This window comes from Sapajus apella, unplaced genomic scaffold (assembly GCF_009761245.1).
Source record: "Sapajus apella isolate SASKATOON/1434 unplaced genomic scaffold, GSC_monkey_1.0 scaffold57, whole genome shotgun sequence".
Classification (NCBI taxonomy): domain Eukaryota; kingdom Metazoa; phylum Chordata; class Mammalia; order Primates; family Cebidae; genus Sapajus; species Sapajus apella.
The window spans coordinates 613,210-637,619 of record NW_022436997.1 but is presented as its reverse complement, the minus strand read 5'-3'; the positions used below and the strand labels follow the sequence as shown (position 1 = coordinate 637,619).

Genomic DNA, 24,410 nt, shown 5'->3' with positions numbered 1-24,410 from the left:
GGGAATGTCCTCTTTCTGCCAGTGGGTGGGCCCGGAAGCAGTCTCTGGCCTTCGTGTGTGGACTGTGAGCCTGATCAGAGGCGCAGGGTTGCCTTGGGAGTTTTCACAAAAGGTCAGCTGAGCGTGCGAGAACACCACCTCAGCCATCCTCCTCCTGGCAACAAGGCTTGCGGTGAAGGCTCGTTGCTTGGATTGTGCTTGTCCCCAGCTGTACTGTCACAGGGCACATGTGATACGGTGGCTGTGCCTCCACGTGTGAATCTGCAGGAGCCGCAGAGCCTGATGTTATGTATCTGCCTGCCGGCTGTGGAAGTGGGCGTGTCTGTGCACATGTCTGGCTGTACCTGTCTCAGATCAGGGCAAAAGGTAGATGAGTGGCCCTGGGTTTTCTGGGCAGTGTGTCTCTGTGTAGCCTGTTCGCCAACACCTCAGTGAATGAGCGGATTTCAATTCAGCAAATCGTTATTGTGAGCGGGTGCGCCAGGCAGAGAGCCTGGGGAGTGTGCTTGTCTTACCTGTGTCCGCATGTTGTGTCCCCTCTGTGTGTCTCTGAGAATGCGTTCTTGGCACGTGTCCTGCGTTAACAAGGCGTTTGGTGTGTGCATGTCTGTGTGACAGTGCCTGGGTCCTGTTTGCTGCTGCTTGTTCGCATTCCAGCTTCCCTTGTGCCCGCAGTCAGGCTCTACACGTGCGCCAGCCTCCAAGCGCACGTCCCCGAGTGACCCGTGCGCGGTGTGCAGGGACCTCCGGGTCGTGTGCACTTCGTGCGCTCGTGCCCGTCTCACTGCACTAACGAACACACCTCCACATGTCTGGGTGCACGTCCCTCTCCATGTGTGCACGTTCCGTGTTCACGCCGCCCATGTCTGTGCAAGGGCGCTTCACGCGCGCGCGCTCCGGCCCGCGGACTGCCAGGGACCCGCGCTGGGCTCCACGCGTCCCGTGGGGCTGACCCCTCCCCCGCGCCCTGCAGAGGGCCGCGGCGATTGGCCGCCCGCCCCCTTCCAGCCGTCACCCCGCCCTCCCCCCCGCCACCCGCGTGCCCGCGGTCCCCGCTGTCCCCCGCGGTTCCGGCGAGGCCGCGCTGCGCTGCGCTCGGCTCCCATTGGCTGCGCGCGCCTTTGTGTGGCGGCAGCTGCGGCCCCAGCGCCTTTGAATGTCGAGAGGGGCCGGGAAGGGAGCCTTTCCATGGGCCATCTGTCTCCCCGCCAGCCGCCGCCCCACCGCCGCCCGCGCCCCGCGCTCCGCCTCCCGCCCCGGCGGCTCCCGCAGCCCCGCCGCCGCCCGCGCCCGCGCCCCGGAGCCGCGCCACAAAGGGCCCGCGCGCAGCCGCCGCCGCCGCCGCCGCCGCGCGAGGAGCCAGGATGGTCCTGGTCCACGTCGGCTATCTCGTGCTTCCAGTGTTTGGCTCTGTGCGAAACAGAGGTATCGCTTTTTCCTTTCGGGGTCTGCTTCGGAGCGTGGATCGCCGCAGGCACCGGGGCGGGGGCGGGCGCCGCGGGCGGCCGGGGGCTCAGGGCACACCCGCGAGGACGCAGGGCGAGCGGTGGCTTCCCCCCACCCCCTTTTGGGGGGACCCCCCCCGAGGGTGGGGGTGGCGGCCCTCGTGGGAGCTTTTGTAGTGAAGTTAGGGTTTGGCGAATTTGGGTCCCTTCCTCCCCAGCCCCATTTTTTATTCTTTGCGGTGGACGTGGTTCCCCCAAATCACAGCCCCTTCCCCTAATACCTAGCCCTGTATGATCGAAAGGAGAAAGATACATGACCGTGTGTGTGTGTGTGTGTGTGTGTGTGTGTGTGTGTGAGAGAGAGAGAGAGAGAGAGAGAGAGAGCGCGAGAGAGCGCGAGAGAGCATGCTTGGTTTTCTGTGGTTTGCTTTTTTTTGAGGTATATGTGTGTTTTATGTTATGTGTGTTTTGTATTTCTTCATTTTTTGGTCATTAGGTCCCAGGTTGGGACCTGGGTCTCTGCCCTATCCCATGCCCCAGCCCCCACCCTCTCGTGGGCACTTGCACGATTTTCCGTCCCATCCTTTTTTCCCCTTTAACCCTTTTTGTGCATCGCCTTGTGCTATTGCCCTGCTCACCCCGCCCCCTGCAACTGTCTTTGTATGACAGTTGCATTCACGGGTTCAAGATGCTTGGGCGTGTGTGTGTGTGTGTGTGTGTGTGTGTGTAGTGTGTGTGCATGTGTGCGAGTGTGTGTGCGCGCGCGCCTCGGAGAGTCAGACGTGAGCTGCTGTGCCCCCTGGGCTCGGCCGGAGCAGGGCGTCCGGCCCTTGGGTGTTGCGCTGTGTGTGAGGATGAGGTGGGAAGCTGCCCCCACGCCAGGCCTTTGCCCCGGGCAGCGGTTGACAAAGCAGCGGGCCGGCGCGGGCTTTGTTTTTAACTGTGATAAATGGGGTGTGTTTGCACGGTCCCTTTTCCCCACATCCCCTCTCCCTCACATTCTGCTACAACAATAGCTTGATTTTCCCCTCTTCTCCCCCGCTCCACTCCACATTTCTTTCATTTTCTTTTAATAAAAAATTCCCACCTCCCAAGCAAACCCGAGATGCATTTAGATTCATATTTTTTTTCTTTTTTGTATTCTGCCTCTGGACTCACATTTCTCGTCTTGGAAATGTTTCTTCTATCCTCTCCCACTCCACGTCTGCTTAAATCCCTGCTGGCTCAGGCCCTCCCCCCTCTCCCCACTCCCTCACACACAGAATGATGTCTTCCCTTGGCCGACCAGGGCTCCTCTACCAAGTCCGGGCGGGGGGTGGGGTCGCAGGGCCAGCGCTTTAGTGCGCCCCAGGGGCCCGATTGGGCAAGAAAAGGAAAGCCCAGCCCTATTTTATCCAGCCCAGCTGTCCCCAGCCCCGCGCCTCTCCCCAGAACCTAAAAGGCAAGCTTGGCCCCCTTAGGCCTGTTTGAACCGCAGTTTTTTTTGTGTGATGATAGAATGATGACATTCTGCATTTATCAAATCTTTTTTTTTTCTTCATTGTGTAGCTCAGTGAATGGTCAACTCGCTGCTGTGTGCGCTGTGACCCTTCTGCCTCCGCATTTAGCTGTATTGTGACACCCTCTTAACCATTTCCTGTCTCCATCTGAGGAAGGCATTGCTATTTAAGCGGCAGTATCCCCTATCTCAGGCCAGCCTAGCCATGGGGGTGAGGGGGCATGGGTGTGTGAGGAAGAAAGAGGGGGGCTGGATGCGATCTCCTTGAAATGCCACCCCCTCCCTCAATACACAATTATCTCTTATTACTTGGCATTTCCTCTTAAAACGGGTGTGGAACATTACACTAGGCAGAAATTCAAAAATGATTAAGAAGGATGTTGAGCCTGAAAGTATAATTATCCTGATTAAATCATTACCATCCTCATTAATACCACCAATGTCTAAATACCATTGCAGGGTGCTGATTCCATGTTTTGAAATTCAAATTGCTCAGCTGCCTTTAAATTTTATTTTTAATACTACCTTCTCCCTCACCCCCACCAAAGAAAAAAAAATCCAACAAAACAAATCCTGCCCATCAGTTGAAGTTTACTTTCATGGCAAACACGCCCACAGGAAATTCAAGGGCTGAGGGGTGAGTTGGTCTATGGGTAAAATTTAGCACAATGTGATAAGAGTTCATGACCTTCCGATAGAGGATACTAATGCTTAACTCAACAAGGTCCTAAACCACAATCTTCTTGTAAAACTATTAGAGAGTCTGCCAGCTTAAGTCTGTTCTTTTTAGTTTCCATTGTAGTAGTGTAGGATGCAGGCCATTTCAGAATAGATGTAGAGAAATAACCATTTTTGTATCTTCATCTTGTTTAGCCGATTACATTGCACTGTAAATCCCTGTTAAGTGGATTCCTTTTGCCTTGGCTTGGAGGCTGCAGCACCCCATTTTCCAGTTATCTGGGTGGCTATCAGTTAGCTTCTTGGCAGCACCCAGGCATAACTGAGGATTGCATTTAGTTGGAGGCAACAAATATTAAGCATATGCATTAAAAAAAAAATCTTTGATGAAATGACAGTTGCTGCTATCCCGAGCCTCTGAAAATTTGGTGCACCAAGGTCCCTGGCTTACCAGGGAGCCATGGCCATAGTGTCTTAATTGTTTAATTGTACAATGTCAAGAGCATCTTTGGACATCCGCCCTGGCCCTCAGATCTGCGCCTTTAACAGCTGGCTCCCTTCTGCTTCTCGCCAGCCAGACCTGCTTGAAAACTGAAACAAAACAGCAGCAATAATAAAAGAATAAGGCCCCCACTTTGAGGGCCCTTCCAAAATAAAGTCCCAAATAGCCTCCCCAGACTGCCATTTGGCAATCTGAAAAGAAAAAGAAAAAAGAAAAGACAAGAAAAAAGAATCCCAGCAAAATGGTTTTCCATTAAACAGGGGTAGCGTGTTCTGCTGTGCTGAATTACTTCCTGTTCTTATTTTGTGGGTAATTTTTTCTGTATCAAATATCCTTTTGGTTGTGTATCTTTTTCACCTTTTCTTGTACTAAAACTAAAGCATGATCTGTATTTTTTTACATCCCCCGGTTGACAATGTACAGCGCTCGGTTAGAGATGTTACCCTGCTGAAACGTACTGTGGTCGTGTAGCCTGGGCCATCTGCTCATTGTACGCTGCTTTTGTTCTGTTGCCCCTCCGAAGCATGGTGGGCCCAGCCTTTTTTTTTGTATCGTGTGCATGACGACATTGTTACACACAGAATCCACTAATACTAATATACAATCTCTCAATAAAGAACTAGTTTTCCTATATTAACCTAGTGTGCTTTTTCTCTTGCTGTTTTCCCATTTATTGTCGTATCCTGCTGTTTAGATTTTCCCCCTTGCTTTTCTATCCCCCCCCCCCCCCCCCCCCCCCCCCCCCCCCCCCCTTTTTAAATTTTTTGGGAATGTCTTTTTTTTTTTTTTTTTTTTTTTTTCCTTTTTTTTCTTTGTGGTACAGATATGGTGACTTTAATCTCATTTAGTCCATATCTTTTTACAATAGATGTCTGAGGCGATAGGAGGGGCCAGTTGTCCTGTTACACTGAAACAGTTCACCTGCCTAGAGAGAACCCCTGTCTTTGGCCACCTGTATACTCAATAGCCTCCACATTTCATCTTACTTTTCAAGATACATGGGCACTGGGTTTAAGATGCTGGTGAATAGAAGGGGCCGTAACACTTAGGTTGAGAAAAGGGATACTGTTCTTAACTAGCAATCTTGTAGCATTTCAGACTCGCCTAAAAACCCATTTTGAGTTGTGTTTCAACTTTTCTGTTTGCTGTCTCATTGATTTACTGTCCTTATAAATCATGCTGGGGATGACATGTTACATGTAGCTGAAGCCATGATCTGGAATTTGAAAGTACCCTCTTCTATGTGCATATTTAAATTTTTAGGACTTGCAATGTAAGTTTTGCATTGAGATCCTGGATAAGGAAGATGTTTGAAGCAGACACTGACTCAGACCACTCCCACCTCTATCCCAGGGCCAGCAGCGGACCTGTTACTGTAGGAATAAGAGGGTCTGTGCCCTCTGCAGGCTGTGAGCCAGTTAAAGCTGATTATAGCCTAGTTTCCTGACAGCTGCTTCTCTATGGCCCTAGGGGCCTCTCTTAAGAGAAAGACAGCTAAGATCTCAGCCATTGTCTAAGTGCGTGTGTTGAGGTGGGGAAGAGGGAGGGGGAGATCAGGAGCAAAGTCAGGACCTAACCCCAAATTGAGTTGGAAGAAGAACCCTTAAGATGTCTTTTTTTCCATAATTACATTGGAGAAGCCAGTGGAGAGGTATTTTTTTTTCCTCCGAGTGGACCCCAAATTCAGCCATTTGTCAATTCATTTTCAGCCCAGAACAAGCTTTGCTAAATGAGGCATTTTAGACACTAAAGAAATGAGTTGGTTAAAGAAATTCCTGGTTCTTTCAAAGGGTCATCATTTTGAAGCTGCTCCTCTTTTGGCCATTGTGCCTCGCCCTTGCTCCCCTGGGCTGACTGACTCCTGGGCTCACCCTCCTCCTTGCCAGGGCGGGCGCACCCCTGCCTGACCACAGCGCTTCCATGCCTTCTTTGTGGCTTCATGCAACTCCCCTCTCCCCCCATGGCTGCCCTCTCTGCTCTGGCCCTTTGTTCTCATGCTCTTCCCAGCCCGGGTGGGAAAGCTGAGCTGATTTACTGTGACACATGGACACACATGGATCTTCCCAGTGGAGGCTCTGCTGTAGTCTGCGCGAGAGAGACATAGGTCTACAGGGCTAGTCCTCTGAAGGTTTTGTTTGTTTCTTCTTCTTCTTTTTAAATTTTGGTTTACATGAGACTTAGAAAGCAAAATAAACCACTCCAATCCAGCCCCAACAATAATAAAACTACCCTGAATTGAGTGATCACTCTCATATTTGCCCTAGAGAACAGTGGCTCCTTAGATCAATCTTAACCAATTCCAAGATTTCATTTTTCTAAATTTTTGTTAAGTGTGTCAGAATTGTTTGACAATACATTTTGAGGATGGTTAGTAACCTAGTAATACTATAGCAAGCTATGGGTTAATGGGAAATCGTGTTTTAGCAATGTATCCAGTGCATTTAATGTTTGACCCAGATTGTCTGAACTAAACATATTAAGGAGACTTTCCAACCCTGACTGGACGATTCGGGAACTACAAAGCCATTGTTCTTTGTATTTATTTTCCCAACCACCTGACACATACCTGTTTTAGTACCTTGACTTCAGGATTTTGGGAAACCCATCAGTTCAGTGTATTCTATATCATAGACTTTGTAATAAGATGGAACACAGTTCTTCTTTCTGAACAAGAGAACTTCTCTCTTGAAACTAGCATCAGGAAGACCCACTAAGTTAATGAGTTTTCTTTAATAATAATTATCCATAAACCAGAAAATAATTAATCACTCAAATTTAGGGGAAAGGACCACCAGGGTGTGGAGGCCCTAATGTGCAGGTGACAGAGCCTTGGCTACCTGTCTTTTGTAGTTTTCTGACTCCTGCCCCACCCTGCCTTCCCATCTTTAAATAAGTATCCTGCAGTGGCACATTAGAAGATTTAATGGTTTTCTAGGCTAGGGAAGCTACAGTTCTGTGCTGGATCCAAGGGCAGCAGGGACCCCTTTTCTGAAGCAAAGGGCAAGAGACAACAGGTCTTTGACTCTGATTCAGGGTGTGACTTTGGTTGTCTCAATCCTGCTCCACAATTGTCAGACAAGTCTGCAAGACACTTGTGCCTTAATTTCTCCATGGATCTAAACAGCTTTGTAAAAATTCCCAGCTTAACATTGTATGAATGTGAATTAGTATTTATTAGTTTCCGGTATGGTTTAGCTACAGATGAACCAATATATTTCCAAGAGAATTGGGAGGAAGGGGAGGGCTTATCTTGGAAAGACTAAGATTTTCAGGATTATTTAAGAACCAAAAGCAAACACTTATAACCCCATAGCCAAACCACATGCAATGCCTGTACTTCATGTGTTCAGTCATTCATTCATTCACCCACTTACTTGTTTGTTCATTTAGTTAACGAGTGTTCATTGAATACTTCCTTGGGGCCAAACACTGCGCGAAGTGGGATACAGAAGAAACGGAGACTGGAGTGCCTCCCTACTGGGGCTTATGCTGAGGTTGAAGGATGAATGCTTAGGAAACCAGATGCTGTCTAAGATGTTCTGGGCCAAAACATCCACACGACCAGCAGAATCCCCTGACTGGCGAGATAAAAGAGCTTGGAGTAGTCCAGGGTTTGGGTCTTAGCCCAGTCTTGACCTAGCAGGGTGAGCGTAGGCCACTGTTCTGAGCATCCTCTGAACAATGACTGATGACTGCCATGTACCTGATAGGCTGTGTCTAAGCTATTAGAAGGTACCTGGCATGCAGCAGGTGCCTAGGATATGCCAGATGGCTGCCCCTTCCCTTCACAACTGTAGGTGTTTACTGGCCAGGGGATCAAATAATGTTAGAGGTGAGCTTGCTGCAGAGGCAGGTTTGCCATGTGCCTCAAAGGGTGCTGTGTATACAGGAGAGAGGAGGAGGAAGAGGAGAGAGCGCCCCAAGGGGAGGGAAGGAGTGATTTTGCTCAAGGCCAGTGCTGTGCTGATTTGGCAAGAACAGAAAGTGCATAGCAGGAGGGAGGAGTGTGTGTGTTGATGGGGGAGCATGAGTGCAGGCCTATAGGGAGCACTCAGATCATTGTCCTGTCTTTGAATGACTCTCCTCAGAGCACAACTCCGAGGGTTAAGCAGCACGAGGTCTGGAGAAAAGGCTTGAAGAGATTTTGAAGCCAGTTTCTGAAAGAGTTTGGACTTTCTCCTTTGGCCTTTGGGAGCTCTGAGGGGAGAGAGGTGTTTAAACAGTTTATTCTGCAGCTGATGGCAGAGGGATGAGGCTAGGGGCTGAAGTCAGGGAGGAGGTGGGGCAGGCTTGGGGGTGGGGAAGGGAAGAAGGCTCATATCAGGGGCTTTATTGTAAGGTGGAGTAAGCAGGATTGGGTCCACGTGGAAGAGGCTGAGGGGCAGGAGGTCTTTGGGGTGCTTGGGAGAATATAAGACCATGAAGACAAATAGGGAAGGTGGGAGGAACAGTCCATTGTGGGGAGAACTGAGTCTAGTGTACAGATCAACACATGAACTTCAGACACCAGGGTGGCAGATGCAAGGGGATTGTGGCAATGTCTAGGGGTTGAGACTTCTAGTCCTTTTCATACAGATTCCTGGTTGGGGTAGGAAATGAACTTCAACCATAAAAATTCCTCAAAATCATATGACTTGTCTCCCCAAAATTCTCCGTCCATGCCTGAAACCCCTATGGGTTATTCACACGTGTCTTTCCCAGCTTAGGTCACCCTCTGAGCAAGCTTTTTTATAATATGAACTCCTCCAGGAACTGTACCAATCTGCGTCCCAAAATCTCAGTTGCAACAAATTTTATCAAACTTTGCCTTTTTTTGAAAAGACAGACCCCAAGGTAGGCAAGTGCCAGGAGTTTTGCCTCCACTGCTTTGCAAAGGCCGTCCCCACACATGGGAGCAGGGGAGCTGGAGGGAGCCCACCTGGGAGCATATTGGGAGAGGAGAGGGCAGGAGTGGGGACTGAGGTCAAGGACAGGGGATCTGATCTCAAGATTGGGCCTGTCTGCAAAAAGGGGGTTTTTCCCAATTGAAAGTTCTCCCTTCCATTATCTCATTTCCTCCTTGGCACAGCCTGTGAGGAGTTAATCGGGAATCAGAGGAGGAAACTGAGGCCAAGAGTGGTGAAAGCCTTTGCCACCCTTCTCAACTAGCTAGTAAATGGCTAAGCCAGAAGGGGAGCCCCGGCAATTGGACACTCGGCTGTGGCCCTCTGCACTGCCCCCCGCCCAACGCATGGCCTGCATGCGGCAAGGACCCTCGTCAAGACTAAGGCAATAATTAGAAAGGAATTCCTGCTTTCCCGCCATAGCCGGTGGGACCAATTCTGAATGCTGGACTCTTTGTCCACAGTGGAAGAGGCTCTTTCCAGGTAATGGCCTGCCAAACTTCGATGGGGTCTAAGCCCCCAACCCTGAGCCCTGCACTTCCCAGAAGGGGCCTTTGAGAGACAGGGAGGGTGCATGGTGGACCAGAAACTCCCCAGAGTAGGAAATGAGCAGGGCATTGGAACCCAGGGTGGTGAGTCCTTTCACCTTCAGATGCCGGCTCAGAGTAGGCGTGGCCGGCTCGCTGGGTGAACTCCAGGGAGGTGGAGTCTGTGCCCGGATTTCCACAGAAATAATAGGTATCCCCTTCCTGAGGCTTTGAATCTCAAGGCGAGGACACGTTTTGCATTTTTTCTTAGATCATCTCGAAGCCTTAATAAATTATATCTATGTTGTTTCATGGAGATGATAGAATCACATTCTGGAAAGTTTAGAAAATAAACCAAAGGAAAAAACTCGTAGGAGCCCGTCCCTTTGCGATCATGTCAGTGAAATTCCTTCATAGTTTTGTTCATATATTTGCTTGGATTTTTAGTGTGGAGCTGTAAACATAATATATGTCTACTTTTTACGGTCTCTATTTCCTATTTCACATTAATGTCTCAGACATGTTCACATTCTGCTACGTTGTTTTCACAAGCACGGCTTTTAATGGCTACCTAATGTTCCACTTGAAAAGTGGCTCAACAGTCAAGTTTGCCAGCTTCCCATACACCCAAATTGCCTTATGCTCAAGGCCACTTGGTGCTGCTCTAACACACTTCCCTCAGGCTGCCATCTGGCCAAGTGGGGAGGAGGTGGTGAGTGAATCAGGTGTGACAACACTTCCTCCCCTCTGCCCCCCAGCAGCCCCTTCTATCGAGAGGCCCAGATAAGTGGAGGGCTGGTAGATAAGAGAGAGCTGGGGAAAGAAATGTGATTTGGGTAAACTTTTCTGAGATCTAGATTCTGATCCATAAACTTCCACTGTGATCTTGAACAGCTCAGTTTCCTTCCCTCAGTTCTCAGCTTCCCCATCAGTCAAATGGGTACGTCTATGGCTTGTGCCTTACTGGACTTGTCACATGAAGGAATGCATAAGAAACAAGTCGAGAAGCCAGCCAAAGGTGACAGTGATCATCCCCGGCATTCTTCATAGTGCTGGTGCTCACACAGGCCATGTGGGACAGTGAACACAGTCCTGGCTTCATGGCCTCTCTGCCAGTAACTACCCCTGTGAGGTCTTGGCCAAGCCTGACCGCTCTGTGACTTCACTGCCTACCTGCCAAGGTACAGAATGGGCTGGATTGCCCCTTCCTGCTCTAAAATACTGTGCTTTCCTCGTGATGAGAAGAGCATCTATTCCTATCACCTTTTTTGCTTTTTCTTCGGGACAGTAGCCACATGCCCTTTAGGACTCAGTAGGCACGTGACCTTCCACTGGCCAGGTCACACTGCACAGTGGGTGGGAGGGAAGCAGTAATTGCCCCTGCCTGGCTAGTGGCCCATCCAGGGAAAAGGCTCAGCCTGGAAGCACAGACACAGGGCTCCTGGACCCCGGGCTCAGGGCTGGCGTTAAGTCTGATGCCTCTGCTCTCACTGGGCCGCTGAGCAGGACGTTCCCCCCGGACGCTGCTGCTTCCTCCTGCTGTCCTTTCCTTGAAACATGCCCCTGGGTGTGCCATTGTGCACAGTGGACCCCTTCAGGAAGTCCTCCCTGCCAGCGAGGGAGGGGGCCAGTCACCCATGCTGGCCTCCCCCGACGACGCTGTATCCCTCAGATCTAAGTGTTGGCCTCACCGCACCTAGGAAAGGAAGTGGTGGCTGCTGACTCAGCACCAGCCTGCAGGTGGAGAGGGGGTGGTGGAGCTCTCTGAGGCTGGGAGGAAGTGAGAATTCAGCGGACACCTGTCTCAAGGAAGGGCAGGAAGCGTTGGAACAGCTGCTGTGCCCCCTCTGAAGCTGAGTGGGAGGGAAGGGGTGGAGGCGCTCTCCATGTCTTCCCTCCTCTGCCCCCACCCCCAGCCAGCTTGCTTAGCTCCAGGCTTCTTCCCCCATGCCACCCCCTCCTCAAAAGCTCAGGGGCCCCCTCCTGGCTGCCTGTGCCTCAGGACCACCCACCTCCTAGAACACCTGCTTCTACTCCTCAAATTCCCTGGAGCTAATGGGAGAATGTGCTCACTCCCGCCCCCAGCGTGGAGACACTGGCCTCCCTTAAGCCGAAGGATGGCCCTTTCGAAGGATGACCTCAGCCTCCACGGTGTGCTTATTCTCTGGAGTGGGCAGGCATGGACTCAGGGGAACGGACTATCCCTGCCTCCTCTACCCATGACATTTGAGACTGCTGAGCAGACCTGAAAAGTCAGATTCTGGGGAAGGTGAGGGAGTGACAGTGGGGGACTTGGGCCCAAAGAACAGGTCCCCACATGGCCCAGAGGTGTGTGTGCCCCCAGCTCAGTGCTGAGAAGGGAGACAGTGGAGGTAGCTGGACCAGAGCCTTGGCTTGGTTCTGTCAGCACCCTCCACAGCGCCTCATCTTGGACACCAGGGTGATGAGCTGTGGTGTAGGCCTCCCCTCTGTGGGCTCATGGGGTGGAGGGGGAAGTCAGACCTGTCTTCCCCCCTAAGGGCTGGGTCGGGAGGGAAGCTGAGCTTGGGAGGCAGCTCCTGCCTCACTCCTGGCCAAACTGGGGAGGGCTGCCTGGGATGCAGGGCTGCCTGGGATACAGGGGTGCCTGGGATGCAGGGCTGCTTGGGATACAGGGGTGCCTGGGATACAGGGGTGCCTGGGATGCAGGGGTGCCAGGGATGCAGGGCTGCCTGGGATGCAGGGGTGCAGGGCTGCCTGGGATGCAGGGCTGCCTGGGATGCAGAGCTTCCTGGGATTCAGGGCTGCCAGGGATGCAGGGGTTCCCTGGATGCAGGGGTGCCCGGGATACAGGGCTGCCTGGGATACAGGGCTGCCAGGGATGCAGGGGTGCCAGGGATGCAGGGTTATCTGGGATGCAGGGGTGTCTGTGATGCAGGGCTGCTGACTGCCACCCTGCTGACAGAGCCAGAGGGATAGGGAATCAAGGCACAACTGGAAGAAAGGTCGGGCCCACTGGAATCAGAAGAGTTCAGCCCTCTCCCTGCCAGGAGGAAACGGACCAAGGGAGGCGGTGAGGGAAGAGAGGTCATCTGAGGTGAGGGGGTAGCAGCCAGCCCCCAGCTTGGTCTCCCTCCTTGGAGAGGTGCAGTGGGAGCGTGATTGAGAAGGTGGGAGAGGAGCCCAGATGCTAAGATGAGACGGCACAGTCCCATCCTGAAGGTCCCTGACAAGTCTCAGTGTCCCCCAGCAGAGAGATGGCAGGAAGGAGGAGGGAGGCAGCAGGTTCCCACCTTCTCAGCTGGCTTCTCTCAGCCATCTCCCGGGTATTCCGTGAGTCAGGGCCATCCCTGCACAGGTGCACTTGGGGAGGATCTGGCCAGGGGGCGGACTAGATGTGTGCGTGGCAGAGAGCAGAACCTTGACTCTGAGAGCAAAACAAGGCCTGGCCTGCTGCAGGATGGACACTGTTTCTAGTGTTACCTCTCAATTTGAGGAAAACGTGAGGTTCATATTAAATTAACCTGGCAACTCTTTTACCTCCAGTTGCAAATTTTACATAAACCTTTAAATGAAAATATAGAACTTTGATGACATTTCATTCAGACAGGGCAGTCCAGGCCATGCACTGACTCATGGGGCCGCTGTACACTCCTCTGGCATTTGGGTCCTTCTAGGGGTGAGTGATGGTAATACTTCGGGGTCACCCCAAGGCCTCCTCTTCCCAGAACTTGGGGACTCAAGCTGTTCAGTGGCTGGAGAGGCAGAGCTGGTTCTTGGAGCCACAGTCAGGATTAGAATTCAGGTTTCTTGACTCTGAGGGCTGGTGGGCATTTTGGGTTTTGACTCAATGCCATTTGTAAGTGGCACAAGCTATGGCAGCTATGGGGTGCTTTGTGGGAGACATGGCTGGGTGTGGCTTGAGGACAGCTTGGGTTTAACTGGGCAGAGAGAAGAGGGATGGCATTCCAACATGGTGGCAGATCCTCACATGTGCCAGGGCTGGGAACCAGAGCCTGAGCGAGGAGGTCAGGAGATGGAGAGAACCCCAGCAATGGGTGGGAAGGAGATCATCTGAGGGGGTACAGGACACTTTTTATCGTGGTAAAACATACAACCTAAATTCTGCTGTTTCAATCATTTAGAAGCGTACTACGATTCGGTGGCATTTCGTACATTCATGGTGCTGTGTGACCACCACTACTTTCTATTTCCAAAAGTTTGAAATCGCCCGAAACAGAAACTAAGGGCTCCCTTGGCTTTGGGGCCTCCTCCCAGGCAGGTCAAAGGCTGCGTTTGCTGGGTCTTTGCGAGGAAAGGTTCAGGGCTGTGGAGATGGGAAACTAGGCTGTAGCAAAGAATGTACAGATGTTGCCATCGGGCAGTCTTAAGCCTGACCACCTGCCAGCTACGGGACTTTGGCCCTCTCTGAGCCTCAGTCTCTTCTAAAACAATGGGGATAATTGATGTCAATACCAGTGTCACAGAGAGGTAAGGATGAAAGACAGTTCTGATGCATATAAAGTACAAGGCACCCCAAATTCTAGGAAGTGTTTAGCAAGATGGCCATTGCCCACCTCCCACCCACACACCCCACTTCCTCCATGCACACACACATCTCTGCTTGTTCAGGCCTGGGACAGTCTTAAGGGAGTGCAAAGCAGGCCCTGGGCAGTCAGCAAAGGGCTGGGTATGCTTCAGCTTAATTGTGAAAAGCAGTTACTGAGAATCTGCTTTGCTAAAGCCAGCCTCTGACCTGTAGTCTAGCTGCAGAGACCCCCGAACACTCCTGATGTGGGTGGAGAATGATAGACTGGGCAACAAGACTGGCCAAACAGTGGTCATGTTGGCCAGAAAGTGTGGCCTAGCAGGGAGATATCTTAGCACACGGGATGGGGAGAGGTCACTGAGGCCTGGAGAAAATCAGGAGGGCCTCCCAGAGGAGGCAGGACTGGAGCTGTTCCCCGAGGAGGGAGAGCAGTAGGCCTGCTGCCTTGGGGAGTGATCAGGTCAGCCCTGCCCCCTGCCCCTCTCCCATGTAGGCCCAGATCTGATCCAAGAGGTGAATGTCAGAGTCCTGTGGCTGTCACACTCGTCTGAATTTTCTTTTTCTTTTCTGGAGCATTGGGCCCTCTCATTTCATTGTCATCCGTCCCATTCCAGTCCCTGTCTTCCCTGCCATCCCCTGGCCCTGGCCATCCTGCTGTAATTCTCTGCCTCCTCTCCTGCCCCTCTGCCCAGCTGAGCTGCCTGAGTGCTCCAATGGGTCACCGTGCCACCCCTTGAAAGAAAGCCACGTGGAGGGGTTGCTGCTCGAGGGAGCTGGGGCTTTGTGTCCTCCCTCTGAAGTGGGCAACCCTTTTGGGGCACTGGTTCTGCTCTTTGCAGAATGGGGTACTCATTTTTACCTGCCAGGTTGAGTGACGATTAAATGAGAAGGCGACGGCTCCCGGCCCAGAGCAGGGGCTGCTCTTATTGCTCGATGTGGCTACCTGCTAGGGAGTTGCCATGCACAGAGTCCCCGTGCCTGCTCCTAGGAGGCATACTGTATTTGGCAAGGGAAATAAAGGGCAGGGGGGAAACTGAGCCTCAGTGTTCTTACCTGTAAAATGGGAACAATCATAGAAAGTTCCCCCGCAGGGTGATAGTGAGGCTCAGAAATGATCATGGATTTGTTCAGCTCATCTAACACATACACATTGAGCAGCTGTGCTGGACCAGGCCCCGGGCAGACATGGGGGACACAAGGATAATAATAATAACCATAAGAGCAGTAGCAGATGCTCATGTAGCACTTGCTCTGTGCCAGGCACCCTCCTAAGCACTTTGCCTGCCCTAAAAATACTGAGCCTCGTGGGAAACAGACAGACGCAGGAACAGCATGGCCCTAAGGTATGTGCTGGGTGTTCTCTTAGCCTGTGGGGTACATCCCGGGGAGGGCAATGCCTGGGGGCTGAGGCCTGGGGGAGTCGTAAAGGATCTGGCTGCCCAGGAAGAGGTGGGGTGAGGATGTTGTGGGCCAGGGGACTGCAGGGGTGGGGAGAGGGGAAGGGTAGGCTGAGAAGGAGTGTCATGCAGAGGAGTCACAGGGACAGGGAACTGTGGGGCTAATAGCCTGCAGGGAAGCTGGGGCTTTGTCAGCCCTCCTGGTCAACATGGCAGCTTTGCCTATTGGCTAGCATTGCTGGTGGCTGAATATCTTTTGTCAAGAATAAAGTGCACACAGTCTATTCAGAGTCTCTGTATGTCCTGAGCTAAGGGCTGAGGGTACGACCTGGGCACTGCCCTTGAAGACCTAGAAAGTGAGGCAGGAGTTTCAACAAACTCTGGAAGCAATCTTTGGACAGTTACCTCCACAGGAAGAGGGTTACCATGGGCTACTGTGCAGAGGGTGGGAGACCTCCTGGAAGACACAGGGGTGGGACTGACCCTTGAGTCAGTCTTGAGGGGCTTGGGGCAGCACTGTCCACACTGTCCAAGCAAGTCCTGGGGCCTCTTGAGCTGTTTCTGCAGAAAGGTTACATGTGCCAACATTTGGAAATACTACCCACTACACCCCGGTCGTGGACAGTCCCAGCGCAGATTAGCACATGAAAGGCCCTGATAATCCTGCAACCAAGAGAGCGCTTTGGTTTTGCTTTAGTACCATTTCCCAAAACTGACCACAGAACGTGTGTGTGTGTGTGTGTGTGTGTGTGTCTGTGTGTGTCTGTGTGTGATTTCTGGAAGCAGACCTTGAACTTGGTTGCATGGAGCACAGTTTGGGAATGTTAGCCTGGGAACTGGGTCACCTAGCTCAAGACTGGCCAGAAGCAACTCCCTTACACTACAGAGGCTGGGAGACTAAGACAAGGGCCATAAAAGAGAGCTCGTGCATTGGCAACTGGCTGACTAACTTCCCACCACAGTCTTCCTCCCAGAGCGCCATCTTTACCTACTGTCTTAGTACATTTGGACTGCTATAACAAAATGCCAAAGACTGGGTGGCTGCAAATAACAGGAGTGTATTTCCCAGTGTACTGGAGGCTGGGAAGCCAAAGATCAAGATGCCAGCAGGCTTGTTGTAGGTGAGGGTCACTTCCTAGATGGCCGTCTTTTTGCTGTAACCTTGCATGGCAGATGGTGAGTGGGACTTCTCTGGGGCCTCTTTTATAATGGCACTGGTTCCATTCATGAGCACTTCACCCTTAGAATCGAATCGCTTCTCAAAGGCCGCATCTTTTAACACCATCACCTTGGGGGTTAAGATTCAACATATGAATTTTGAGAGGACACAAGCATTCAAGCCATAGCACCTACTCTAGAGAAGACTCCAGAAGAAGGTCAGTGGTGAGCTGGCCTTTCATTCCCAGTGGCATTTTTGCTGGCCAGCTAGGAAAGGCTGCCAGGGGTCACAACTCTGGAGGGGGCTCTTGGCTACTGGGTGTACTTGCCATGTGCCAAAGCCCTATTCAGCGTAGGGCCTTCCTTCCTGCCTTCTATCTTACATTTATGACCTTGTCCAGATTCCTTGAAATGGAGTTTCTTACCTGCCTAACTGGGCACCCCTTGCCCGGTACCCATGGCTACATTTGACACACTGTACATGATCCACCCAGCACCTGATGCCCACATCATCGTGCACCAAGACAGTCACCCTGACACATGCCCATCCCCCTATGGCCCCCATGCAATATGCATTTACACGTTCATACACAGTTCACGTACAGTTATAACAGCAGCACACATTCATTTACTCGTACATATCTGTATTAGATTAGAGTGTACGGTACATCTACACACCTGCATTCCACATGCCAACACATGCACAGACTCACTCCACTCACCACCCACATATGTGTACACACATGCACACCCCATGATACATACCCACAGAAATACAAGCTTAAATGTTTCCAGAAGGGACTCCCTTCCCTTTCTTTGCTCTGACATGTCACCTGTGCCCCTACCCCACCATCACTGAATTCAAACAATATTTCAACAGGAGCTGGAGGCCTTAGCCAGGAAAACATGAGTATGAGTGTGTCCGCATATGCCGGCCAGCCGCAGAGCCTGGGCTGCAGCTGATTCAGTGTGGTCCCCACTATGATGAAAACAAGGATCACAGAGCTCTGTTTGGATGCTATGTGGCCTGGGAGGGCTTCCTGGAGGAGTTGAGTCTTCAGCTGGGAGGGAAGCATGAGCTCCCTGTCAGTAGAGAGCGAGAGAAGGGAGCACTGAGATATGGGGGCTGCATGAGGGGCATCAAGAGGGGTGAGCATGGCTGGGAGCCCCCAACCCCAAGAACCCCAGCAGCAGTGATGCGGACAGTTTGGGCAGAGGTGGAGGAAGAAGGAGCAGGGACAGGAAATGGCCAGCAGCTCTCTCTGCTGGCGTTCCTCCTGCCACCCTGATACCTGGCGGAGGCCGTCAGTAGCCGGGAGACTCCTCAGCTAGTGCTCAGCTGTCACTGGGGAAATGAGAGACCATATGATATTAATGTTGCTGTCCCACTTTATAAAGTGTCCTAACAAGCTGGCGAGCCAGGCACACTCAGTCTTATTTACGGCTGCTATTATTTCCCTGACATCGAGATTAGTTTGACGATAGCTGTTTATAAGCTCTTTCATCATCAGATGGGCCCATTACCTGGGAGGAGAGAAGGCCAGGTTTAATTTGTGTGCTGAGTCCCTCTGCCCCTGGCGTGTGTGCAGGAGTTAACAACCATGAATCATGGCAGACGCCAGTAGAACTGAGACCAGAGGGCCAGGAGCTCCCTGAGTGGGCAGAATCCGGAGCTCACGTGTGGCAGAGGGGCTCCCTGGCAGGTGTGCCAGCCCGCAGAGCCAGGGAGGGAGGCAGGGATGCACCATCTTCTCTGCTGGGAGGAGGCTCTGGGCTGTCACACTGAAGTCGACCCTAAGTTAGAATCATCTGGAAGCTTGTTAAAATACAGATGACCTAGCCCTGCAGAGTCACCACTTCTGTGAGTGGAACTTGGGACTTCACTCCAGTCTGGAGTTTCAGGGCTGTGGGCAGGGGTGGGCTGGGAGACAGGCTGGAGCTGTTCCTTCCAGGTGCCCCCAGCTCCAAGGAAAGGTGTCCCTTCCCTGGATATCTGAGCAGAAAAAGACAAGAAGAAGAGCTGGCAAATAATAGACCTGGAGCAAAAAGCTAAAGAGGTTGGGTTCTTGAGCCACATGGTAAGGTTTGCCAAGGCTGTGTCCTCGCACCTGCGGAACCGCCCTGCCATTGTCCTCTCTCAGCAGCCCAGCCCCTTCCTGCTAAGCAGGACAGAAACGTCAGCTCATGAGGAGCACATCAAGGGCTTTATAGGCATCATCTCTTTGTCCTCTGATGTTATCTTTAAGTTCCTTTATTTTTTTAAATTGAGATGGAGTTTCCCCCTTGTTGCCCAGGCTGGAGTGCAATAGTGTGATCTTGGCTCACTGCAACCTCCACCTCCTGGGTTCAAGTGATTCTCCTGCCTCAGCCTCCTGAGTAGGGTTTTGCCATGTTGGTCAGGCTGGTCTCAAACTCCCGACCTCAGGTGATCTGCCTGCTTCAGCCTCCCAAAGTGCTGGGATTACAGGTGTGAGCCTTGCGCCCAGCCTCAGTTATTTTTTTTATTCAACCCAATTGAAAGATAACTTAGGCAGTTCTCAGTTACATTCCCTGGAGACTGAGGCCTAGGTTTAAGTCCAGCTTGGACCCCAAGCTCATGCTTTTTCCATGACCTGAGGCAGTGTCCCAATGTGGGGGCAGGGCTTGGCTATGTGAGTCCACTGCACACAAACATTGCAGCCTCAGCAAACAGCACATCTATTGGTGTGTGTTGGGATGGGGTACCCAAGAATGCTAGGTGATGAAGAGGTCTTCCTGCACTGTGCGCCTCGGCAGTCTTTCTCCTAGGGGTGGTATATTTCATGCGAGCCTCTGGAGTGAACAGTCTTCAGAATGCAATGGGGTCTTTCTGCCCTGGTGGCCTGGAAGACTCTGTCACTCCCAGGATGGCAGCCCTGTCCTCTGCCTCCCAGGCCTCGGCCTTCCCTTCCCCCCCATTGGCTCTCGACAGCCTTTGCAGAACTCTGCTGGAGACATGCAGGAAGCCTCCAGGCTCCCCTCCTCCTCAGGGGCCTTGGGTCCTATCCAGTAGGCTCACCTTGATGAACTCCACCTGGTCAAAGCCCATGAAATGGGAAGGCAGCCAGTGTGGACGCCACCAGACTCTCTTTCCTCACCTAGTGTCTACACTTTTGTTAATGTAGCCTCAGTTTGCATTGGCTATTTTGGATACACATCATCATGTCCCAAGCTTAATTATGTGGACCAGGGTTCACAAATCTGATAACACCTGCTATGGCGACTCTCATGTCCCAGCCTAGTGGAGTAGGTTTATTAGGTCAGATATAAGTTTGGCTCTGGTAACAGAGATCTAAAATAAAGGTGGCTTAAAGGGATATCAACTCTCAGAACAGCCTAGAGTGGTGCTCAGTGTCAGGGACTCAGGTGCCTCCTCTCTTGCTGATCCACCCTCCCTAGAGTGTGGTGTGGCCCTTTTCTGCATGGTCCAGGATGGTTTATAACTTTGTCCACTTTCCAAGCATCAAGATGGAGGAAGAAGGGAAAGGGCAGAAAGAGCGTGACACAGCACTGCACAAGTCACCCCCACTCACACCCCATTGGTTAAACTGGGTCACGTGTCCACACTTAGCTACAAAGGAGTCTGGGAAGTCTTACATTCTGAAGGCCATGTGCCCAGCTAAATTCGTGGGTTGTATTACCACAGAAAGAGAGAACAGATAATGGGGGGCACCTGTGGAGTCGCCCTGTCGTCATCCTCTCTCAGCAGCCCAGCCCCTTCCTGCTAAGCAGGACAGAAACATGAACTCATGAGGGGCACATTGGGGGCTTTATAGGCATCATCTTTTGTCCTCTGATGTTGATCTCAGTTGGTCATCTCTGCTTCAGTTGGTGCTTAGAACCCACATGTCAGGTCTTACATTGATCCTGGTGAAGCTCCTCCTTTGTCTACCCTTCTTGCATTAGTGGCACCGTGGGTGGGACTAGCATGCCCTCCATAGCTTCACCCAAATAGGCAAAGAGATCCCCAAAGCAGGAAGTGAGAAGCCATCCTCCAAGTTGGTGTCAAACTGCTGGCCTGCGCTTATTGGATATTACCCATCTCATTACAAATCCTCCTGTCTCGTGACTAGCTTGCATTTTCCATCTAATCCACAAAACTATACTAGAATGTTAGATCTAAAAATGAGATGATGTCTGTGAGTGTTCAGCCCAGGGTGTGGTGTACAGTAGACACTGAATGAAAGCTGCACATCCCTGGGCAAGGCATTTAACCTCTTGGTGCCTCACTTTTCTCACCTGAGAGATGAGGATGTTATTATGACCTCCTCCGTGGATTGTTGGGGGGATTCAACAAGAGTCCATGGGAAGCACCAGGTGCAATGTCTGGGCTGTGAGTCAGGCTGCTGGGTGAGAGCAAGGGTCTATGACCTCCTGACAGGGTTGCTGTGAGAATGAAAAGAGATCTGTGTAGCTTTTAGCACAGGTGCGTGGCAGGTTGTAGGCACTCAATGAATACAAGTTTGCTCCTGTCCGCTACCCCACTGCCACTGGTAAGCAATGTTACCTAAAAACCCTTAATCCCACTCTATCCCTCTACAAATGGAAGCATGTGGGAGGACTCTGAAAGTCAGAGAGTAGGAGTGACGGGGCCCCGGAGATGCACGCTGCTGGCAGGCGGGGGCCCGGGACTCTGGTTCTTCCCACAGCGTTGTGGCCCCCTCCTATGCTGCTGCCTCGGGTCCTTGCCCTGCGGAGGAAAAGGAAATGGTCCCTTTAGAAGAGATAACCAGATACAGACAGCTCATGGTGAGGACCCAGAGACCTGGATTGGGAGATGGAATAGCAGGGTCTTGTGGTGAGGTGGCCTGGCTGGGTACCAGGTAACTCTGCCTCCTGTTCACCAAGACCCAGCTCTCAGGGTTTTATTGGAAGCCTGGAAGGGACTCCATAGATATTTGGCCCACCCTCTCGTTTTGCAGGGAGAGGAAAAGACTCAGCAAGGTCACTCAGCTGGGGAGAAGACAAGCTCCCCACATCTCCGTCTCCACTCTCACTCTCAACCGGGAAGGCAGAGCCATGAAGTGCCCCAGGCTCCCACTCCTCTCCTCTGCCTTTTGCCCACATTTATGAATTGTTTCATTCCTTCCTACACTGTAGTTGCTGTGTCCAGTGAAGGCCCAGAGAAGGACATGTATGTTAGCAGAGACGCCAGCGTTAGAGGCAGGGGACACCTCTTAAAGGAGGTAGCTGTGATGCGGGGAAGTTTTGCTGGGCCAGGGATTGGGGGTCTGGGCTTAGATGCCAGCTCTATGAATGTGGGCAAAGTTGGACGCATCTCCCAGCATTGGGGTGATGAACTGATCCAGGTTTGTACACTGCCAGGGCCATGCACACACTCAGGCTGAAATGATGGGGGTCCTCGTGCACGAAGCACAGGAGAGGAGGACACATGATCAGGGTCCGTAGGTACCCAAATCCAACAGTGCTACCAACAAGATGGAGTTCTCATTTCCCTTAGAGGCTGAACTCAAGACACCTTTTATTTATTTATTAATTTATTTTTTGAGGCGGAGTCTCGCTCTGTCACCAGGCTGGAGTGCAATGGTGCGATCCTGGCTCACTGCAACCTCTGCCTCCTGGGTTCAAGCGATTCTCCTGTAGTCTCGAGTGGCTGGGACTACAAATGCGTGCCACCACGCCCAGCTAATTTTTGTATTTTTAGTAGAGACGGGGTTTCACCATGTTAGCCAGGATGGTCTTGATCTCTTGACCTTGTGATCCTCCCACCTTGGCCTCCCAAAGTGCTGGGATTACAGGCGTGAGCCACCACATCTGGCCAAGAAACCTTTACAAGAGAGTTGAGAGTTGGTTAGAATATCTCCAGGGTCTCTGTCCAATCCTCTCTAGGGTTTTAAAGACTGTGCCATCCCTGCCAGTCACAGCATCAGTGCCATTCTAAGATACACGGGCTTTCACATTTCACATCTTGGAAACTGGGATGTGCCTTATAAATGACAGTTTGTCCTAGTTTAATTGCCTTTTAAAAATCTTTTAGTGGTTCATAAAGTGATGGTCCGCTGTGCAACAGATAGCCTCTTAGGGCTGCTGACATTTGGCATTCATTTTGCATGTGCTCCATACACAAAGCTTTGGGGTCTACAAGTAAATCTATTGACTCTTTAAAGACAACCATTGGTGCCAAGTTTGTGATTTATGAGACCTAGGTTTCTTTTTCACTACAGACATCCTCTATCTTGCTTTATATATATATATATATATATAAATCAAGATATGTATATATATTTTTATTTTTTTTGTGAGACTGAGTATCACTCTATCACCCAGGCCGGAGTGCAGTGGTGCAATCTTGGTTCATTGCAACTTCTGCCTCTCAGGTTCAAGTGATTCTCTCATCTCAGCCTCCTAAGTAGCTAGGACTACCGGCGCCCACCACCACGCCTGGCTAATTTTTGTATTTTTAGTAGAGATGAGGTTTCACCATGTTGGCCAGGCTGGTCTGGAACTCCTGACTTCAGATGATCCAGTCACCTTGGCCTCGCAAAGTGCTGGGATTATAGGTGTGAGCCACTGTGCCTGGCCAGCTTATAATATTTTAAAAATATGATTGCTGACACACAAGAACTCAGGAGGATGAACACATCCAAGGGGACCAGAAGTCCCGAGGTCCCTCTGAAGAGGACCAGCCTGGTTTTCCTTTCTTGGGGCCATGGGCTCCTCACTGGTTCTATGGGATGAGGTTTCTTCTTTTGTGTCATTCTTTAGGCTCTGGGGAGGATCACAGAAGATATTTGCTGTCTAAAAGGCTTGGAAATGACAGAAGTGTGCCAGTCTAATATTCTAGAAAAAACACTGACTTTCTCAATGTTCCTTCACTCCCCCAAACCAGTGGTCCCAGCTCCCATCTGTGCCTATCTGAGGACTGCCTATTTTTCCAGACACTTGGGAACCTCCAGGAATGCTGGCCTCTCCTCTTCTTGCTCTTCCTGCAGCCATGGTCTCTAAGCGACCCGGGCTGCTCCCACACTCAGCGCCTGCCTGGCTTTCTGGCAGAGCTCTGGCTGCCCTCCACGTCTCCACTCCTCATGTGCACACATATTCCCTTGAGAACTTCTCCAAATCCAGCTTTGCACATGATCCAAAGCCTTGCATGGTGCTCCTGTGCCTGCAGGACCCTGAAATATCCAGTATGGCGCTGCCACATTGGGTATGTGACTGCCATGGATGATGTCGAGGACAATGGTGACACTGATAATGATGATGCAGACGGGTCTCTGTAGTAGGTGGAGGCATAGCTGAGGGATGGGGCTGCTGGGCCAAGGCACCCATCTGGTCCCTGGCAGCATTCCCATGGTCCTCGGCCCACGGCCAGGACAAACTTGGCTCAAGGCAGGCCCCTGGCCCAAATCTCCACCTTTCTTCCCTTATTCTCTCCTTTACTGACTACTTAAGTATTAATTAAGCCCCTACTCTGTGCTATGCAGATGCTGAAAAAGAAATTGCCTTATTGTCCATTCATTCATTCATTTGTCCTGCAAATGTCAGTCTAGTGACCAGCCGACCCTGTTCCAGGTGTCTTCTAGGTACTGGGGATGCAGCATTAAACAATCACCTGATTTTAGGAAGCTTGCAGTCTAGTGGGGAAGGCAGACAGCAAAGAAGCAGGCTGATAGGTAGCACGTCAGAGGTGACATGTGCCATGGTGCAAAACACAGGGTGAAGGGGTGGTGATGCTGGAGTGGGGGTGGGGGTGGTGCTTATTTTGTGCCTGGCACTCAGAAAGAGCCTTGTTATCAGCGTGATATTTACCAGAAC

At 51.5% G+C, this 24,410-nt stretch overlaps 1 protein-coding gene and 1 pseudogene across 2 annotated transcripts in view; both read left to right on the top strand.

Moving 5' to 3' along the window:
• The first annotated feature begins 1,093 nt into the window (after positions 1-1,093).
• The window catches only part of RNF165 (ring finger protein 165), a 127,695-nt gene continuing 104,378 nt past the window's right edge, over positions 1,094-24,410 (top strand). The window contains exon 1 of the mRNA XM_032245239.1: positions 1,094-1,425. Coding sequence (XP_032101130.1) covers positions 1,365-1,425 — 61 coding nt within the window. The 5' untranslated portion in view covers positions 1,094-1,364. The remainder of the gene's footprint in view (positions 1,426-24,410) is intronic.
• On the top strand, positions 1,437-11,396 carry LOC116528121 (annotated as a pseudogene). Its single transcript, XR_004258865.1, has one exon. The product of XR_004258865.1 is annotated as an uncharacterized LOC116528121 (transcript).